Source organism: Zingiber officinale, chromosome 7A (genome assembly GCF_018446385.1).
Source record: "Zingiber officinale cultivar Zhangliang chromosome 7A, Zo_v1.1, whole genome shotgun sequence".
In the NCBI taxonomy this organism is placed as follows: domain Eukaryota; kingdom Viridiplantae; phylum Streptophyta; class Magnoliopsida; order Zingiberales; family Zingiberaceae; genus Zingiber; species Zingiber officinale.
The window spans coordinates 84,490,448-84,509,000 of record NC_055998.1 but is presented as its reverse complement, the minus strand read 5'-3'; the positions used below and the strand labels follow the sequence as shown (position 1 = coordinate 84,509,000).

The window sequence follows — 18,553 nt, the reverse complement described above, 5'->3', positions numbered from 1 at the left end:
AGTGTTGAATAGTCGTAACGCGTTATTTACTCTTCTGCCACCGATTTGACTGTCCATCTCTTTAGACTGATCATATTGGATATTTTTTTTTGCTTTGCTTAGCTCAACGCGCTAGGATCTTTAGAAAGAGCTTCCAAACTGCATACAATACAGGAATCCTTGTTCCTATTTCACCATTTTCCCCGTTGACTTCACATTCTGAGTTCCTCGAAACTGCAAAGTGTAAACCCCATCAAAACTATTATAAATTTGCTTCTGGGATAAGTTAAGTTTAAATACACTAGAAAGCGAGATAAAAAAGGGGCTCATTCTGGCCTTTTCTCTTCATCTTCTTGTTAAATTTGCATCTGGGATTTGATCAGGGATTCATCTGGCTAAGGTATGAAGTACATCACTCAATTCATACATACTCAGTTTTTTGCAAGTGGTAAGTTTCAAAGTATATATCTAATTTGTAGGATAGAATCAACAGGTTCTTTATTTGCTGAAGAGGAAGATTGCAGTAGTATCTTGAAGATGTATTGTTGAAAGGTAAAAGTAACATTTGAATTCGTAATAATCCAAATATCCATTGGAAGTGTGGATATAACTCTCATTCCCATGCTCATACCAAATACCCCCTAACTATTTTAATCTATTTTAGATGATTGGTTTAACATATATGTTAAGCATGTAATTCAGCACTTTAGTGTGTCACTAAGTTCATTACTTTTGTATTTTCCATCATCCTAAACAAGAGGGTCTACCATAATAAAAATAAAATTTTTATAATATTTAAAACTTTTAAAAATTGAATTTCTATTTAATTTGTGTTACTTCTTCTAATTTGTGTTCATTAGTTTAGTTAGATGCAACTCTGTTTAGTTTTATTACTGATTAGTATTCCTAATTGGATAAAGTATTTATATATTGCATGATTGTATTAATGGGTGATGGTTTGATGATATAAGAGGAAAGTTCCATAAAAATAACCGGACGAATTGCTCAAATACCCGTGTTACTTGGTTGTGTTATAAATACTCGAACTAAACGTATTGATGAGAGGTGAAATTTCAGCTAATGAATCTCAGTTAATTAAATCTCCCGCCCCAGGTATTATTTCAAGACATTTTTGTATATTGCTATTGATTCTATGATCCCTATAGGTGAGCAGGATCTAAATCATCTAACTTCATTCTTCTTTCAAAAAAAAAACACTTTACTGTAGGTGTCATACATCAAAATATAGAACAAGCGGGGTCTTCCTTCATAGGGCACAAAATTTGTCGGTGGTAGTGAATATGGCGACTATAAGTGATGTGACCACGGTAGTTTCCTTGATTGTTAAAGTTATAAAGGCAGCTACTAATGCACAAATGATGAAGAAGGAATTTAAAGAGTTAGCAGACTACCTAGAATTGGTAGGAAGACAGTTGGAGATACTTGATGACAGTGTGCTTGATACTGCTGCCATGGAAGCATTTCAAAAGATGGAGGAGGTTTTGTTTCAGTGCTATAATCTCGCTGATAGTTGCCAGCAACGAAGCACTTTCTACTTAGTGTTCAATGGTAAGAGAATTCAGAGTCAACTTAAAGGGGCACAGGAAACAATAGCAAAATACTCGACGCTTATTCCACTCATCCATTTCACACAAGTTTTTAGGCGGTTTAAGGTATATGCTCATCTTTTTTCATGTGCTTGGTTTGAATTTTTGATCCTCGTTCTTGATTAATGCAATCAGTTTAAACTTATTTTCTAAGAATAATACAGCGCTTTTCATCTTCGTGCAAGTTAACTATGGTAGTTTTTCGTAACTCAGTCTAACACCTAATGTGTTTCTTCATAAAATGATGATTGAACCCCATTGGCATTGTGCAAATAAATTCAGTGGATTATATTTACTGAACTGTCAAAATGATTGTTTTAGGCTAATCATGAGTTGAAGTTCTACCATTATATTAATTTCAAAAAAAAAGGTTCTACTTCTTTTCAGGATGAAGATACAAAAATAAATGTGAATTGGCACGAACATGCTAGTGATGAATCAGACATTCCAGGTTTGTGCTTGAGAAAAAACACTCACTTATTCTTATATCCATATGCTAATAGAAGCATATAGAAAGATTAAGGTTATCAACACCAAAATTAAAAATGAAAATTTCCACTATAAAAATAAATACAAGATAGATAAATCTATCCCAAGGAAAAAAAGAAATTTTATGTTTATCATTTAAATAACTTAAAAACTTTCAGTTGATACAATTTAAGCCCTTCTCTAATTGTCTCCCTTGTTCTCAGTTCAATTGTCAGCAACTACAAAAAATTTCTAATGTCCGGTCCACCCTTCATAAATTAGTTTTGTGAAATGTTATAGGACTATTTTATGGTTTGAACCCATTAATAAGATCAGTCATGAGAAGACCACTAGCATCATGCTTCATCATAATTGCAACTGTTTTTTTTTTACTTCAATTGGTAGTGCTTATAATTTGGAGAACAAAAATACAAGAGAGAAATGATCTTTCTTTTTCATATTTCCTAATGTGATCAATGCTTTAGAAGCTAATTAGGCATATGACTAATCAATGTTTTAATTATGCAAATATGATGGATCCATACCTAATTCAGTTATGTGAATGTGGTTTTTGTATGGAAGGTTTGGTTGCAGAAAGAATTGCCAAATTTACGAACAGTAGATTTCAAAGTGATGCTCACTTGTTCACCTATGAACAAATAGTAAAAATGACACACAACTTTAAGATGGTCATTGGCAAAGGAGGATTCGGAACAGTCTATTATGGACTTTTGGAAGATGGCACTAATGTTGCAATCAAGTTACAGAGACACTCATCACAACAGAGTGACAAGGAGTTCTTCGCCGAGGTATATAATTCATTTGACTAAACCTTCAAATTTTGAAGTGTCCTCGGCCATAAATTAATTTGTGCTTTTAAATAGAAATCTAGCAACCAAATTCGAAGATGATGGTGAAAATAAAATACACTCGGGTACGCCATTGTAATTGACCACCGGTGCTTAACTGAATTAAAGATAGAATGAACTTTGAGAAATGTATAAGTATGCATCATAACATTTTGTATTGTGTTGCAGTTGAGGAGCCTAACACAAGTTCACCACAAGAATCTAATTTCTTTAATTGGCTACTGCAAGGATGGAAGTAACCTTGCTATTGTCTATGAGTACATGCCTCGAGGAAACCTTCAAGACCATCTTAGAGGTTTTGCACTATGACATTTCTAAGACTGTAATTTGAATCAACAGATTGCCTAGTGTAACTAAGACTCATAGAAAGAAATGATAAGATGTGTGATGCTGATCTAGGAGTATGTTTCTTGCTTAGACTTATAGAATTTTGCAGTAAAATGATAAACATTCAAGAAAATGTTTACCTAATCATATTCGACATGTTGTTGGTTTCTTTTACTTGTTTATTGCTTAAGTGCAAGATGCTTTTATTCTACAAGAAAGTGTGAAATTCGTTATCCTAACGCCCCCCATGACTGTCCGGAAACCGAAGCTAATCATCACATGGTAGGATAATTTCTCAGGCTTTACCAGGATATATGATAACCAACTCATCTAATGTTCCGTCATTATTTTTCCTAAAATTAAAAGCTATTAAATGAGCACAAGTCTTCAATAGTTTGTAATGGCCCTAATCATTGAATGTTGCAAAGTCAGCTAGATTCTCATATTGCACAAGATTTGCTTTTGTAAGCAACATGCAACATTGAATATGTGGTTGGAGTATTAGATTTCTTTTACCAAATATAGATGCATAGACTTGGGGTTCAACAATATTTCAGCAACGACTATGATTTTTCTTGTTCTTAAGTTCTCTCAATTGCAGGTAAAACTGGTTTCCTGCGTTGACATGGGCACAGAGACTGCAAATTGCATACCAAGCTGCACAAGGTTTTAAACAAAGCATCTTTTTGTACTTTTAATTTATTTTGGATTTGTGCATATTTCTCTTAACTTGACATGAAGTCTCTATACTAAATTTAGGATTGGACTATATGCACACGGGATGCAACCCACCAATAGTTCATAGGGATGTGAAGAGCGCAAACATTCTCTTGGGTGCAGATTTAGAGGCTAAAATAACAGATTTTGGAATTTCCAGGACTTGGAATGAGAATGCCACTAGTGTAACCACAGCAGTGGTTGGGACGCCTGGGTATCTTGATCCAGAGTAAGTTCTTTTCTCCACCATACTATCTCAAGGTAGTCAAATAATGTAGAATCACATGAGACTAATAGAACACTTTATTGCATGACTACCGATTATGTTTAGTTATTATTTCTATGTTATAAATAAGAAGATGGTGTGGTGTGTGGGAGGAAGTTATGAATTTATAAATAATAAAAATGTATAGTGAATTTTTCATAAGCTATTTTATTGGCACATAAATGGGCAGTGAGATCGATCGGCAAAGTGACAACTTCGTTAACCACATATGGGCAACTTGCAAAAGAATCACATGCAAATTAATAATAAGATGTCTCGCAAATGTTCAAAAACTACATGTTCTATCTTTTTTATAACAATTATGCTGGAGATGATACATGAGAATATTTAAATAAAAACTCTGCTATCTCCCTAACACTTGGTTTGAAGCTATGAAGCTTAATTTTTGGAATTGCAATTACTTAGTGCTACTTGTTCTTTCATTTCCATTCTTAACATCAGATAGTGTCACCACACCTCTAGTTTGTTAGGAAAAGGCAAAATAACAATAGTTTTTCTTGCTGCTTTGTTTCAATTGCGATCATAATTTCTTGTTTTAGGTATCTTTGTACTTGCCGCGTCAGTAAAGCAACTGATGTTTATAGCTTTGGGATAGTCCTTCTGGAAATGATTACTGGCCAACCTCCGATAATTTCTGGCTCAGAAGTGCAACACATTGTCGGATGGATATCACAGAGAGTTGCCGGTGAAGCACATTTTGTTGATACAAGTATGAATGAATGCTATGACACTAGCTCTATGCGGAAGGTTCTTCAACTAGCATTGAGTTGCACAGACTCATCAGCTAGTAGGAGACCTCAAATGGCGGAAGTAGCAATCCAACTTAAAGAGATCATTGAAATCAAGCCCTTGGATGGTGAGACTAACCAATCCCACCTTACAGTTGAATATGGCATTATGTTTTTGGTACCTTTTTGTGAATAGATTTCTTAGAAAATAAGATGGAAATGTCATATTACCATTTTTTGTTCCATAATTTTTACAAAACATCTAGGCATCTCGGATAACCATAAAAATATATGAGAAATGATTTCCTGAAGAGATGATAATCTTTGCAAAGTAGGACATAAATATTTGCTGATGTATGCTACATTTGTGGTAGCAGTTGCACATAGTTAATCACAGCAATGGACAATGTTTCTTTTCACATTCTCAGTATTTGTCTACCGCTCTGTTCAGATATGGAAAATAAAGAAGTGGAAGAAGCATTTGTAACCTCAATTGCTCAAGCTGATCGCCCCTTATGCATGCATCAACTGTCGGCCAACTTGTTCACATCATGGACAGAAAATACCCCTGGTAGAAGGTTTTGGCGATGCAAAAATTGGAAAGTACGATTTTCATTTATCTTAGATCTCGCAATATACTTTTCCTGGGAATTATTTGTATGTTCCTTTTGTAGATGGCAGGCGATTGTGGTTATTTCAAATGGCATGACCCAGTGCAGGAAGGTGTCACGATAGAAAAAATGGATTTCATAATCAACCAAAGGGATGACCTAGGTGAGGAGATAAATATGATGGTTGAAGAGAGCGCAACTCTTTTGAGCAGGTTGAAAGTTTTGGAAGAAAAAATTGTTGAATGTAAAAGGACTAAACAGACACTAGAAATGAAGTTGGAGAGTATGGAAATTTTAGAGGTGGATGGCCCTCCCGTTGATTCGCCTAAAATTTGGAAGCGCAAGCGCAAGGAGCTCTACGACGACTAGTCGTCAACATTCCATATTTTTCATTCCACTGGAGGAAAATGTCATACAACACATTGTAACTACAATTCAAACTGTAGCCAAGCCTGATCCCACTAAATGGGGTTGGCTATATGGATCATTTTACGCCATTGAGTTATTTCAACCAAGTCTTTTTTGATTTTTCTCTTTCTCGTTTAATATGTGTTTTTGTTATAGTTTCATTTCGTCTAACTGGAACATTTATTAGTTATTTAAATACATGCTTATATCATCTTAAACATGTCTTTCGGAGTTTTTCCTCAATAGATGCAACTCCGACTTTCTTTCTAATGCTCTCATTATTCTTTTCATTCTCGTATGCCCACACATCCACCTTAACATCCTCATCTCTGTAACTCTTATCTTTTGCTAATATACTTGAGTTATACCTTAACATTCAATTGCATATAACATAGCAGATCTAACTGATATTTGTAGAACTTTCCTTTAAGTTTTAGAGGTAGGTATTTTACGGTCACATAAAACACTCAATGTTCTCCTCCATTTCAACTATCCTGTGTATATTCTATGTAAGACATCTCTCTCAATCCCTTCATCGTTTTGTAAAAATGATCCTAAATATTTAAAGCTCTTAGTTTCGGGCAACTTATCATCTTCTATCTTAATAATTGTCTCATTACGTTTAATATTGCTAAACTTAAATTCTATATATTTTATATTTATTCTACTAAGCCTAAAATCTTTTCCTTTTACTCATTCACGTGTTTTATCTATCAAAATAATATAATTTGCAAATAACATGCATCACGGTATTGTGTCTTGCATGTGTGTAGTGAGTTCATCCATAATTAATGTAAAAAAAATAGGGATTTAGAGCTGATCCTTGATGTAACCTTATCTTTATTAGAAATACTTCAGTTACTTTGCCTGAAGTCTTTACTATGGTCGTTATATCCTCATGCATATCCTTAATTAATCCAATATATGTTACGCTAACACCTCTCTTTTCTAAAATTCTCCATATAATTTCTCTTGTGATTTTATTATAAGCTTTTTCTAAGTTAATGAATACCATGTGTAGATCTTATTTTTGCTCCCGATATTTTTCAATTAGTTGTTTAAGAAAATGTATAGCTTCTATTGTCGACCTTATAGGCATTAACCCAAATTAATTTTCGGTCACCATGGTCTCTTTCCTTAATCTTTTTTCTATTACTTTTTCCCAATATTTCATGTTATGACTCATTAGTCTAATACCCCTATAGTTTGCATAATTTTGTACGTCTCCCTTATTCTTATATAAGGGAACTAGAGTACTTAACTTCTATTAATCAGACATTTTTTTTTTCATTTTCAATACCATATTAAATAATTTTGTAAGTTATTCAATACTTTATTTCCCTAAGCACTTTCATATCTCTATCAGAATATAATCTGGTCCAACAATTTTTCTATTGTGCATCTCATTTAAACCTTATTCTACTTCTGAAGTTTGAATTCTACGATAAAAATTTAAATTTCTATACTCTTTTAACCTACTTAAATTACCTAAGTTAAACTGGTCACTTAAACCTTCATTAAAAAGTTGATGAAAATACCTGTTCCGTCACTCTTTTATTTCTCCAGCATTTACTAGTACCCTTGTCACGCCCCAGAGGAGTCCCTGTCCGAGAAAATTTCGGCAGCATCTCCCCTGTACGGTAGACAATCTGAAACTTTTCTACATCCTCACATACCTCAGCCACAGGCGGCTGGAATAATAAAAATAATAAAAATACAACCACACATTCCACGCAGTTTATATAACAAGTAAACAGAAAGATAATACCCTGACTCGAAATCAACCCTACTCCACTACACTCGTAAAGCTCAAATCCGATGAACTCACCTCTTCTGCTGTCCAGGCAGGCATGTAGTAGAATAAATCCAAATCCAAATCCATCGACATAATAAAATCCATACAATGTCCATAAGTAAAATAATCCAAAACATAACAAGTTCAAAACAGTCTAGAACAGAAAAGAAACCAAAAGAAAACCAATCATATCCTCTAGGTCTGCAGGGACCAGCAACTGGAACTCTCTCCTGACAGTATCAACCTAAAAATATCAACAATGGAGGCGGGGTGAATCCAACACTCAGCAGGTACAATTGATATACAAAGTAGGGAAATAACACCTAGCACTAATCATGCGTACAGTCTCCTGATAAGAAAGATAAATATGCAACTGAAGTAAACAGGAGAATACTGTACTAACCAGGACCGGGGTATAAGGACAAACAGTCCGAGTGATATGGAAATCCTGTATGCATGTCAATCATAGGTATCCAAACAATATGCAGCATATAAATGCAGCAAACACAAACACAAGCGATAAATGCATCATGCATATGATGCCAATGATGCGTCCTGGTCACCCCTGACGCTAGTCGATCATCTCACACCCAATAGTGAGGCCGAGTGGGTAGGGCTGTGACAACCGTGCACTCTGTCGTCACTACTCCTGATGAGTGACCGTGTGGACAGGATGCTGTCGGAGTACACCTATCCTCCTACCCCAAATCATAAATGGGGGAGGGCAATGCTCTCAACTCCCGGTACACGATGACGGGGAGGAATCCCTGCCGGATAACACGTTGTGTCACACTACCCATGAGCGGACCAACGGTGCCTAACAAAGTCCCTGCTGCAACACACTCAGCCTGAATCGACCACTAACCCATGAGTGGTGGTGTGTGCAGATCCATGTAACTGGCGATGTGCTCAACAATAATGGAGTGGACTATCGCACAGCATGCAATCATGCAAATGGTGCATGACACTAACAACAAATTGTCCTGACTTAATCCATAGATATATAAAAGTGTATCATAGGTCAACGAATCAACTCAAATCAAAGGTACACAGAAGGTATAAAAACCTAGGTCCTGAATATGGTGAAGCATGGTATATCACTACCCCTATAAACATGTATAAGCAGGTAAAGTATACATGAGATGCAAATCAAGCAATCAATCAATCATATAACAGGTATTGGGTAGTGACTAGCCGGAATAAATAAGGAACATAATTAATGCAACTTGTTAAATTCACTACTATGTATATCAAATGACATAAGTCAAAAGTACCCGCCTCCGATAAAATGATCCAAATCTGACTCCGAGATACTCGTCTCGCGTCAAAGTCCTGTGTCAAACAAATAAATCTTTTTATTTAACTACACACCTATAAATAGCTAAATAAAAATCTCCTACACTAGATTAGGGCAAAAACCCTAATCAACAACCACATAAATCTCACCCAGAATCCAACTCATACCAAATACAAAACATAACGTAAATTAACATTCCTTGCTAACCTATCAACCAATCATCTACAAGATGATCAAATTCTTTACCTCTTACCTCAATTCACAACTGTAGTTGCTGCTGGATCTAATGTAAACAACTACTGGATTAAATTGCTGAACCAAGAAAACCCTACAGCAAGTCCTGTTAGAAAATTCTTCCTCACTGTCGGTTCAAGATGAGATCACAAACCAAAAATACCTAATTTTTCTTACCTATCTCGTAGCTGTGCTTGTTGATCCACACCAGGACTGTTGCTGCCAGCACAAAATGATTGCTGCTGGAAATTCCAAGTTTTTCTGCTAGAAAACAAGCGCAAATTTCTTGATCACAACTACTCTATTCTGATCAAGAACAAAAATCCAAAAACCAAGAATCAAACTTACCTTAACCATGACCTAATTCTACCACAACGAAGGATTGCTCAAAAACAGAGAAGAGGCGGAACAGTGAGGGGTGGCTCTACTCCGTGCAACGCCGGCTACTAGCTAGGGCACGGCGGCGATCCAGTGGCGACGGCGGCTTCAAAAACTAGGGCTCACTGTCGCGGAAATCAGAAGGAGGGCCGACAGTCGGCGTGGGCTCACAAGGTCGAGCGGCGCATCTTGATCCCAGCGACGGAGAAGGCTCGGTTGGCGGCGTTAGGGAAAAGGCGACAACGACGCTGGGTCAGATCTGGTGGCCGGTACAGAGGAGGTGGCCGGCGACGCTGCCAAGAGGAGAAAGAACTCGGCACTGGGAGGTGAAGTGGAGAAGAAGAAGGAGTGGAAGGGAGGAAACAATCGGCGCCGAGCGGTTAGGGCACAGCCGTCGGGTCCGAGGGGAAGGCGTCAGGGATGGCTCGGGCTCGCGGGAGGGAAAAAGAAAACGGGAAAGAAAAAATAAGGAAAAAGAAAAAGAATTAAATATATAAACTTTTCCTTACTTAAATGGGGTAGCCTAAACAGGCTTTTCCGGACCCCATTTTTATCTCCGTCAACTCGTCCGTACGAGCTCCGAAAAATTCCCGAAAAATTACCAAAAATTTCGGAAAATTCCTTTATTCCTATTCGCCAATTTTCTGGTATTTTACATTCTCCCCCACTAATAAAAATTTGGTCCCCAAATTTCGTTATCTACCATCAGCAAGTACTAACAATAGACAGGCAGTATAAATGCTGAACGAAAAAGTGAATCACATACCTCAAGTAAAAAGATGGGGATATCGAGCTCGGATAGTATCCTCGAGCTCCCAAGTAGCCTCCTCGTCCGAATGATGCTGTCATCCGACTTTAACCAGCCGGATAGTCTTGTTCCATAACTGACGCTCCTTTCGGTCCAAAATCCGTATCGGAATCTCCTCATAAGAAATGTCAGGTTGAACTGGAATTGTGACATCTGTCAGCACATGCGTCGGGTCAGGTACGTATCTTCTCAGCATAGATACGTGGAATACATCGTGCCCGCCTCTGAGGCCAAATCTCTTCACCCCTTTCGTGGGTGAAATTCGCAGAAATACATGGTCACAAATGGAGAACTCTAAGAGTCTCCGACTCCGGTCAGCATAAAACTTCTGGCAGTCTTATACCTCTAACATCCTCCGTCTGATAGTATGGACCACTCTGCCTCACACTGAGCTCTATGAGGTCCCAACAACTGGGCCGCTCGGATTCTCATCCTGATCGACGACTGAGCAACTATGGTAACAAGAATACCCTGCTCTGTCTGTCCCTTCTCCTCAAGGTCTAACTCGGAGAAACCCTGAATCAAGTCTGTGACCACAACTCGGTGGCAAGCTAAAGTCCCTCTGGACTTCTAGCTAAGTGCATCGGCAACCACATTAGCTTTTCCCAGGTGATAGCTAATGGTACAATCATAATCCTTCAGGAACTCCATCCATCTCCTCTGTCGAAAATTAAGTTCCTTCTGAGTGAACAGATATTTGAGACTCTGATGGTCAGTGAGAATCTCAATGTAATATCATACAGGTAATGCCGCCAAATCCTTAAGGCAAAAATAATAGCGGCCAACTCCAGATCATGAACTGGGTATTTCTTCTCATGCTCCTTCAACTATCGAGAAGCATATAAGAATACTCTACCGTGCTGCATCAGAACAGCACCCATACCCTGTAGAGACGCGTCGGTGTAGAGCACGAATCTGTCCTCTTCGAAGGTAAAAACCACAAATCAAAGTCGGCACTAGTCTCTGCCTCAGCTCCTAGAAGCTGGTCTTGCAATCCTCAGTCCAAGTAAACTTCACGCCTTTCATGGTCAGGCGTGTAAGTAGCATAGAAATCCGTGAGAAACCCTCAACGTATCTCCGGAATATCAAGTCAAGCAAAGGAAATTGCAAGCCTCTTCTATAGACTCCGTCTACTCTCAACGGTAATAACCTCGATCTCCTATGGAACTACGGTATACTCCTACTGGTGACTGTATGTCTCAAACATCTCACAGAAGACAACCAAAATATGCACTACTGATCTTCACATCTAGACATTTCCATCGAAACACCTCTAGAACTATGCAAAGATGATGTGCGTGACTCACCGCTGATCCGAAATAGATCACAATATCGTCAACAAAGACAATGAAAATCGATCCCAACATCCTGGAAATACCAAAATCATCAAGTCTCTGAAAACATCTAAGACTCTGTAAGCCTATATGGCCAAAACCAAGACACATAATGTCCGTATCACAGACATTTCTAACCATAAGATCTCCAATAATAAGTCGAAAATCTGATCATCAATAACATAAATCACCAAAGAATCAATCCTCCCATGTGAGAGCAACGCTCCATCACAGAAAACACCACATATGTGGGAGCAACGCTCTACCACAAGAAATCCTCAATATGTGGGAGCAACACTCCACCATAAATAATCTGAAATATGTATCGCAATAAATATAGGGGCAATGCTCCGCTACCAGCAATCCGTAATATGTGGGAGCAACTCTCCACCACAAAATAATACATAAGTACCCCAAGGCACCTAACTATCCAGCTAGAGACTGTACAAGATCTCTCTACCACAAATCACTGTGGTTAGCCTAGGCTATAACAACCTAGTAAACTAATCAAATCCATCATCAACTCTATCAGCATCCTAGTGGGTCATCCACTGATAGGAGAATTAGTTGATGAGTTAATCCAACAAATGACATAATGCAGTCACTCCACATTCTGCATTCATCATAAGTAGAATCATCATGCTGCTACCAATATATACCTGGCACACGTGCTCACACAACATATGTATGATCGACATAATTCTCCAATTAGTACACACCAAACATACTCACAACATAGGTATAAATCATCGTGATATCTCCAACAATGCATACTAAACCCAGGTGCACTCACAAATCAAACATAATCAAAAAGATACCTCAGATACCACACCAAACATATATGTACATATCACAACTCAGATTAAATCGACAAAATGCCTCCATCAAAACACCACCGATGTACTTATACTACAACCCGGATTTAATCGACAAGATATCTTCAATAATACATCCAGAAACATACACCGAACTATATATCTATGATCCACAAGGAACCTACAAACCATATCAGAACATGGATACATATACTACTTGCAAATGGACAGTCTACCACAGGACTCCTTCAACACATAACAATCATAATATACATGCAACATAGACATGCAAAATCATCATACCAGCTCAATCAAAGAGACCAACCTTATGCTACCAACACTCATGGGTTACGGGTATATCTAAACAAAATTCATGCATACGTATCAAGCATGAATACATCAATCAAAAGCAACCCAAAATAAAGCAGCCTAATCATCCAGTAACAACCCTGCTATAGGTTCAAAGGAACTAGTATCGGACAAGAAAGATATACACACAATGGTATAACATTGCAAGTCAATGTCATACACTACCAAGACCATATCTAATGGGAAAAATTTTATCATCATGAATCCAAAATGTACTCTCCCAGTATACACTAGTAACGATTGTATCCCATAAGTGTTAAACAATTAGCTCTACACTTCCTTACATCAGCGGGGTCGCATATTCCAATACACCCTCTAAGTTATCCCACCAGGTATATACAGTCCACGGTCAAAGTCTTCATGGAATAGGATACATCGATCCTTTATAACCTATACAAGCCGACAATGATATATGACTAAATCAGTCCTTTCCACGCCAGTACAAAACATGTACTCAAATGTGCTCTAGATACATAACTAAGCACAAATAACCTAAAGATTCGAACCTCTAAAAAAATATAGTATGTCGATCCTCTACTGATCAACCAACAAAACTAAATCATTCATCTACTAACTAATGAAGAATACCTTAATCCTCCACAAGCAACTAAGGTATATCAAACCACGACTACCCAACTCGACAAACGTAAATCAGTCTTCTACTGACCGATCTAACAAGAGTAAATCAATATTTACTAATGAAAATTAACTCAGATCAAATAGTATACTACATTATCAAATAACTAAATCAGTTCATGGTCAATTTAACACTAATTACATCAACTCAAACTAGAGAATGTCAACCCACATAATATCATATGTATACATGTGTACAACCCAAAAGAAAAAGTCAGAATTCAAGAACATCAAGACACTCTCATTTTTATCCTCAAAAATATCAGCCCACATAATATCAGATGAATCAGTCTCTACTCCCCATGAGGGCAAGTTAGCATTCAAAACATCAAATCATTATTTATCCACATAGTCCAATATCAGATGAAACAAATATCAATTTTCATCATCCTGTTAACTAACCACAGCCAACCAGATTTATTAAAATCTCATCGGCACATTTAACCGTAAACTCTCTCTAGCACCCGATTATAATCTGATCACCAACTATAATCATCAAACCTGTGAATATCATACATGACACTCACTATGTCGCCATCAACAACAACCCAAATATAGATCATCAAAATAGTTATCCACAATAGATCATCAAACAATCACATAACATTTACTCTCATAAATCATTAGAAATCAACACATCACAATATCTGATCTTCCAATATCCCTCAACCTCAAATCATTCTCAACAATGATCAAACATGATAACTCTCCAATGCCCAATTTTCATCGTATCGGATACCCTATTATCCAAAAGATACGAGTATAAAAACTCTACTAGCTAAGTCCACAGGAATATATAGGTATCATTCATTACCCAGCTAACAATAGCAGAGGCTGATATGTGCCTCCATCTCCTAATAGTAGTAACAGAAGCTAAAACTACTGATGGTATGATATGAAAAATTACCAGAGACTGTAATCCTTGATCTCTATTAGGGTCGACCAAGATCAGTGGCTAACCCATCACATGTAATATGGCTACAACAACCAGACAGGTAATAAAGATAAAGTGCTAATAGATGTCCTAACTATCATAAAATAAACATCATACCTATTTGCCGTCTGGAGATGTTCCATCGCTGTCCAGTCCCCAACTTCTGACCTCAAAATTCCAAACGAGAAAATCATTAGAAATCCATATAAATCCGAAACGGAAGTCCGAAACATAACCATAACAGAAATCCGTACAAACCGAAATAGACATCCAAAAATCCAGAACACCAAAAGCAGGTATCCATAACCTGCTCTGATACCAATAAATTGGTATCAGATAAATCTCGAAAATCCAAAATACAAAAATCCAACAAGTATCGCCAAACTTGGCGCTCTGATACTAAGTAAATAAATTGGTATCAGGTTATCCCAAACATCAAAAATATGAAAACAAAAGATCGTATACCTGTGCTCTGATACCACTAAATTGTCACGCCCCAGAGGAGTCCCTGTCCGAGAAAATTTCGGCAGCATCTCCCCTGTACGGTGGACAATCTGAAACTTTTCTACATCCTCACATACCTCAGCCACAGGCGGCTAGAATAATAAAAACAATAAAAATACAACCACACATTCCACGCAGTTTATATAACAAGTAACAGAAAGATAATACCCTGACTCGAAATCAACCCTACTCCACTACACTCGTAAAGCTCAAATCCGATGAACTCACCTCTTCTGCCGTCCAGGCAGGCATGTAGTAGAATAAATCCAAATCCAAATCCATCGACATAATAAAATCCATACAATGTCCATAAGTAAAATAATCCAAAACATAACAAGTTCAAAACAGTCTAGAACAGAAAAGAAACCAAAAGAAAACCAATCATATCCTCGAGGTCTGCAGGGACCAGCAACTGGAACTCTCTCCTGACAGCATCAACCTGAAAATATCAACAATGGAGGCGGGGTGAGTCCAACACTCAGCAGGTACAATTGATATACAAAGTAGGGAAATAACACCTAGCACTAATCATGCGTACAGTCTCCTGATAAGAAAGATAAATATGCAACTGAAGTAAACAGGAGAATACTGTACTAACCAGGACCGGGGTATAAGGACAAACAGTCCGAGTGATATGGAAATCCTGTATGCATGTCAATCATAGGTATCCAAACAATATGCAGCATATAAATGCAGCAAACACAAACACAAGCAATAAATGCATCATGCATATGATGCCAATGATGCGTCCTGGTCACCCCTGACTCTAGTCGATCATCTCACACCCAATAGTGAGTGGGTAGGGCTGTGATAACCGTGCACTCTGTCGTCACTACTCCTGATGAGTGACCGTGTGGACGGGATGCTGTCGGAGTACACCTATCCTCCTACCCCAAATCATAAATGGGGGAGGGCAATGCTCTCAACTCCCGGTACACGATGACGGGGAGGAATCCCTGCCGGATAACACGTTGTGTCACACTACCCATGAGCGGACCAACGGTGCCTAACAAAGTCCCTGCTGCAACACACTCAGCCTGAATCGACCACTAACCCATGAGTGGTGGTGTGTGCAGATCCATGTAACTGGCGATGTGCTCAACAATAATGGAGCGGACTATCGCACAGCATGCAATCATGCAAATGGTGCATGACACTAACAACAAATTGTCCTGACCTAATCCATAGATATATAAAAGTGTATCATAGGTCAACGAATCAACTCAAATCAAAGGTACACAGAAGGTATAAAAACCTAGGTCCTGAACATGGTGAAGCATGGTATATCACTACCCCTATAAACATGTATAAGTAGGTAAAGTATACATGAGATGCAAATCAAGCAATCAATCAATCATATAACAGGTATTGGATAGTGACTAACCGGAATAAATAAGGAACATAATTAATGCAACTTGTTAAATTCACTACTATGTATATCAAATGACATAAGTCAAAAGTACCCGCCTCCGATAAAATGATCCAAATCTGACTCCGAGATACTCGTCTCGCGTCAAAGTCCTGTATCAAACAAATAAATCTTTTTATTTAACTACACACCTATAAATAGCTAAATAAAAATCTCCTACACTAGATTAGGGAAAAACCCTAATCAACAACCACATAAATCTCACCCAGAATCTAACTCATACCAAATACAAAACATAACCTAAATTAACATTCCTTGCTAACCTATCAACCAATCATCTACAAGATGATCAAATTCTTTACCTCTTACCTCAATTCACAACTGTAGTTGCTGCTGGATCTAATGTAAACAACTACTGGATTAAATTGTTGAACCAAGAAAACCCCACAGCAAGTCCTATTAGAAAATTCTTCCTCACTGTCGGTTCAAGATGAGATCACAAACCAAAAATACCTAATTTTTCTTACCTATCTCGTAGCTGTGCTTGTTGATCCACACCAGGACTGTTGCTGCCAGCACAAAATGATTGCTGCTGGAAATTCCAAGTTTTTCTGCTAGAAAACAAGCGCAAATTTATTGATCACAACTACTCTATTCTGATCAAGAACAAAAATCCAAAAACCAAGAATCAAACTTACCTTAACCGTGACCTAATTCTACCACAACGAAGGATTGCTCAAAAACAGAGAAGAGGCGGAACAGTGAGGGGTGGCTCTACTCCGTACAACGCCGGCTACTAGCTAGGGCACGGTGGCGATCTAGTGGCGACGGCGGCTTCAAAAACTAGGGCTCACTGTCGCGGAAATCAGAAGGAGGGCCGACAGTCGGCGTCGGCTCACAAGGTCGAGCGGCGCGTCTTGATCCCAGCGGCGGAGAAGGCTCGGTTGGCGGCATTAGGGCAAAGGCAACAATGGCGCTGGGTCAGATCTAGTGGCCGGTACAGAGGAGGTGGCCGGCGACGCTGCCAAGAGGAGAAAGAACTCGGCACTGGGAGGCGAAGTGGAGAAGAAGAAGGAGTGGAAGGGAGGAAACAACCGGCGTCGAGCGGTTAGGGCACAGCCGTCGGGTCCGAGGGGAAGGCGTCGGGGATGGCTCAGGCTTGCGGGAGGGAAAAAGAAAACGGGAAAGAAAAAATAAGGAAAAGGAAAAAGAATTAAATATATAAACTTTTCCTCACTTAAATGGGGTAGCCTAAACATGCTTTTTCGGACCACATTTTTATCCCCGTCAACTCGTCCGTAGAAGCTCCGAAAAATTCCCGAAAAATTACCAAAAATTCCGGAAAATTCCTTTATTCGTATTCGCCTATTTTCCAGTATTTTACAACCCTATTACATTCATCTTTAATACATTTTATTTGGATAAGATCTCTTATCTTCCTTTCTCTCACTTTAGCTATTCTATAAATATTTCTTTCCTCTTCTTTTGTATCTAATTTTTGATATAATAGTTCAAAAGTGACATTCTTTACTTCATTTACTACTTTCTTAGCCTCTTTCTTTGCTACTATATATTTTTAAGTGTTATTGGTTCTTACAAATATATAATTTCTTATAAGCCATTCACTTTTTCTTTATTCTCTCTTGTACTTTCTCATTCCACCACCAAGATTCCTTACTTAGTGGTGCATGTCCTTTTTACCGAGTACACTCTTAGCCACTATTTTCAACTTTGATATCATCTTACCCATGTCATATTAGAGTTACCATATATTTCACCTAATACTTGTACTCTTACCTTCTCCTTAAATATATTTTGCTTCCCATCCTTTAATTTTCACCACTTAATTCTAGGAATTATATATATTTTCTTTCTATTGATACTATGTTTGAAACATATATACAACACTACTAACCTATATTATGTTATGTTTGAGAGGTGTCCTAAGGTAATCACCTTATGGTTTGTACCTATTTATTGGATAAATAAAGATTCACTACTTGAGTGTACATTCTATATGTGTTTGATTGGATCTTAAACTCACTTATTGAATGTTCACAATATGATTCATAGTATGAGA

At 37.8% G+C, this 18,553-nt stretch overlaps 1 protein-coding gene and 1 long non-coding RNA gene across 10 annotated transcripts; one reads left to right on the top strand and one right to left on the bottom strand.

The window, feature by feature from the left end:
• Nucleotides 1–243: 243 nt before the first annotated feature.
• On the top strand, nt 244–6,087 carry LOC122001658 (probable LRR receptor-like serine/threonine-protein kinase At5g59680). Of its 9 annotated transcripts, none has more exons than XM_042556528.1 (9): nt 272–379; nt 473–531; nt 1,208–1,652; nt 1,974–2,037; nt 2,637–2,863; nt 3,092–3,218; nt 3,852–3,916; nt 4,010–4,196; nt 5,433–5,560. In XM_042556528.1, exons 3-7 carry the CDS (start codon nt 1,281–1,283, stop codon nt 3,872–3,874), a joined length of 813 nt encoding a protein of 270 aa, XP_042412462.1. In that variant the 5' UTR covers nt 272–379; nt 473–531; nt 1,208–1,280; the 3' UTR covers nt 3,875–3,916; nt 4,010–4,196; nt 5,433–5,560. The 9 variants fall into 9 exon arrangements, with proteins under 9 accessions (XP_042412456.1, XP_042412458.1, XP_042412462.1 ...); XM_042556526.1 differs by having other exon boundaries at nt 464–531; XM_042556527.1 differs by having other exon boundaries at nt 459–531.
• A 10,484-nt stretch (nt 6,088–16,571) lies between these two features.
• Nucleotides 16,572–17,073, bottom strand: LOC122000226. Its single transcript, XR_006117035.1, has 3 exons — nt 17,001–17,073; nt 16,836–16,929; nt 16,572–16,625 (listed from the first exon to the last, which is right to left on the bottom strand). It is a non-coding gene; the product is annotated as an uncharacterized LOC122000226 (long non-coding RNA).
• Nucleotides 17,074–18,553: the final 1,480 nt, after the last annotated feature.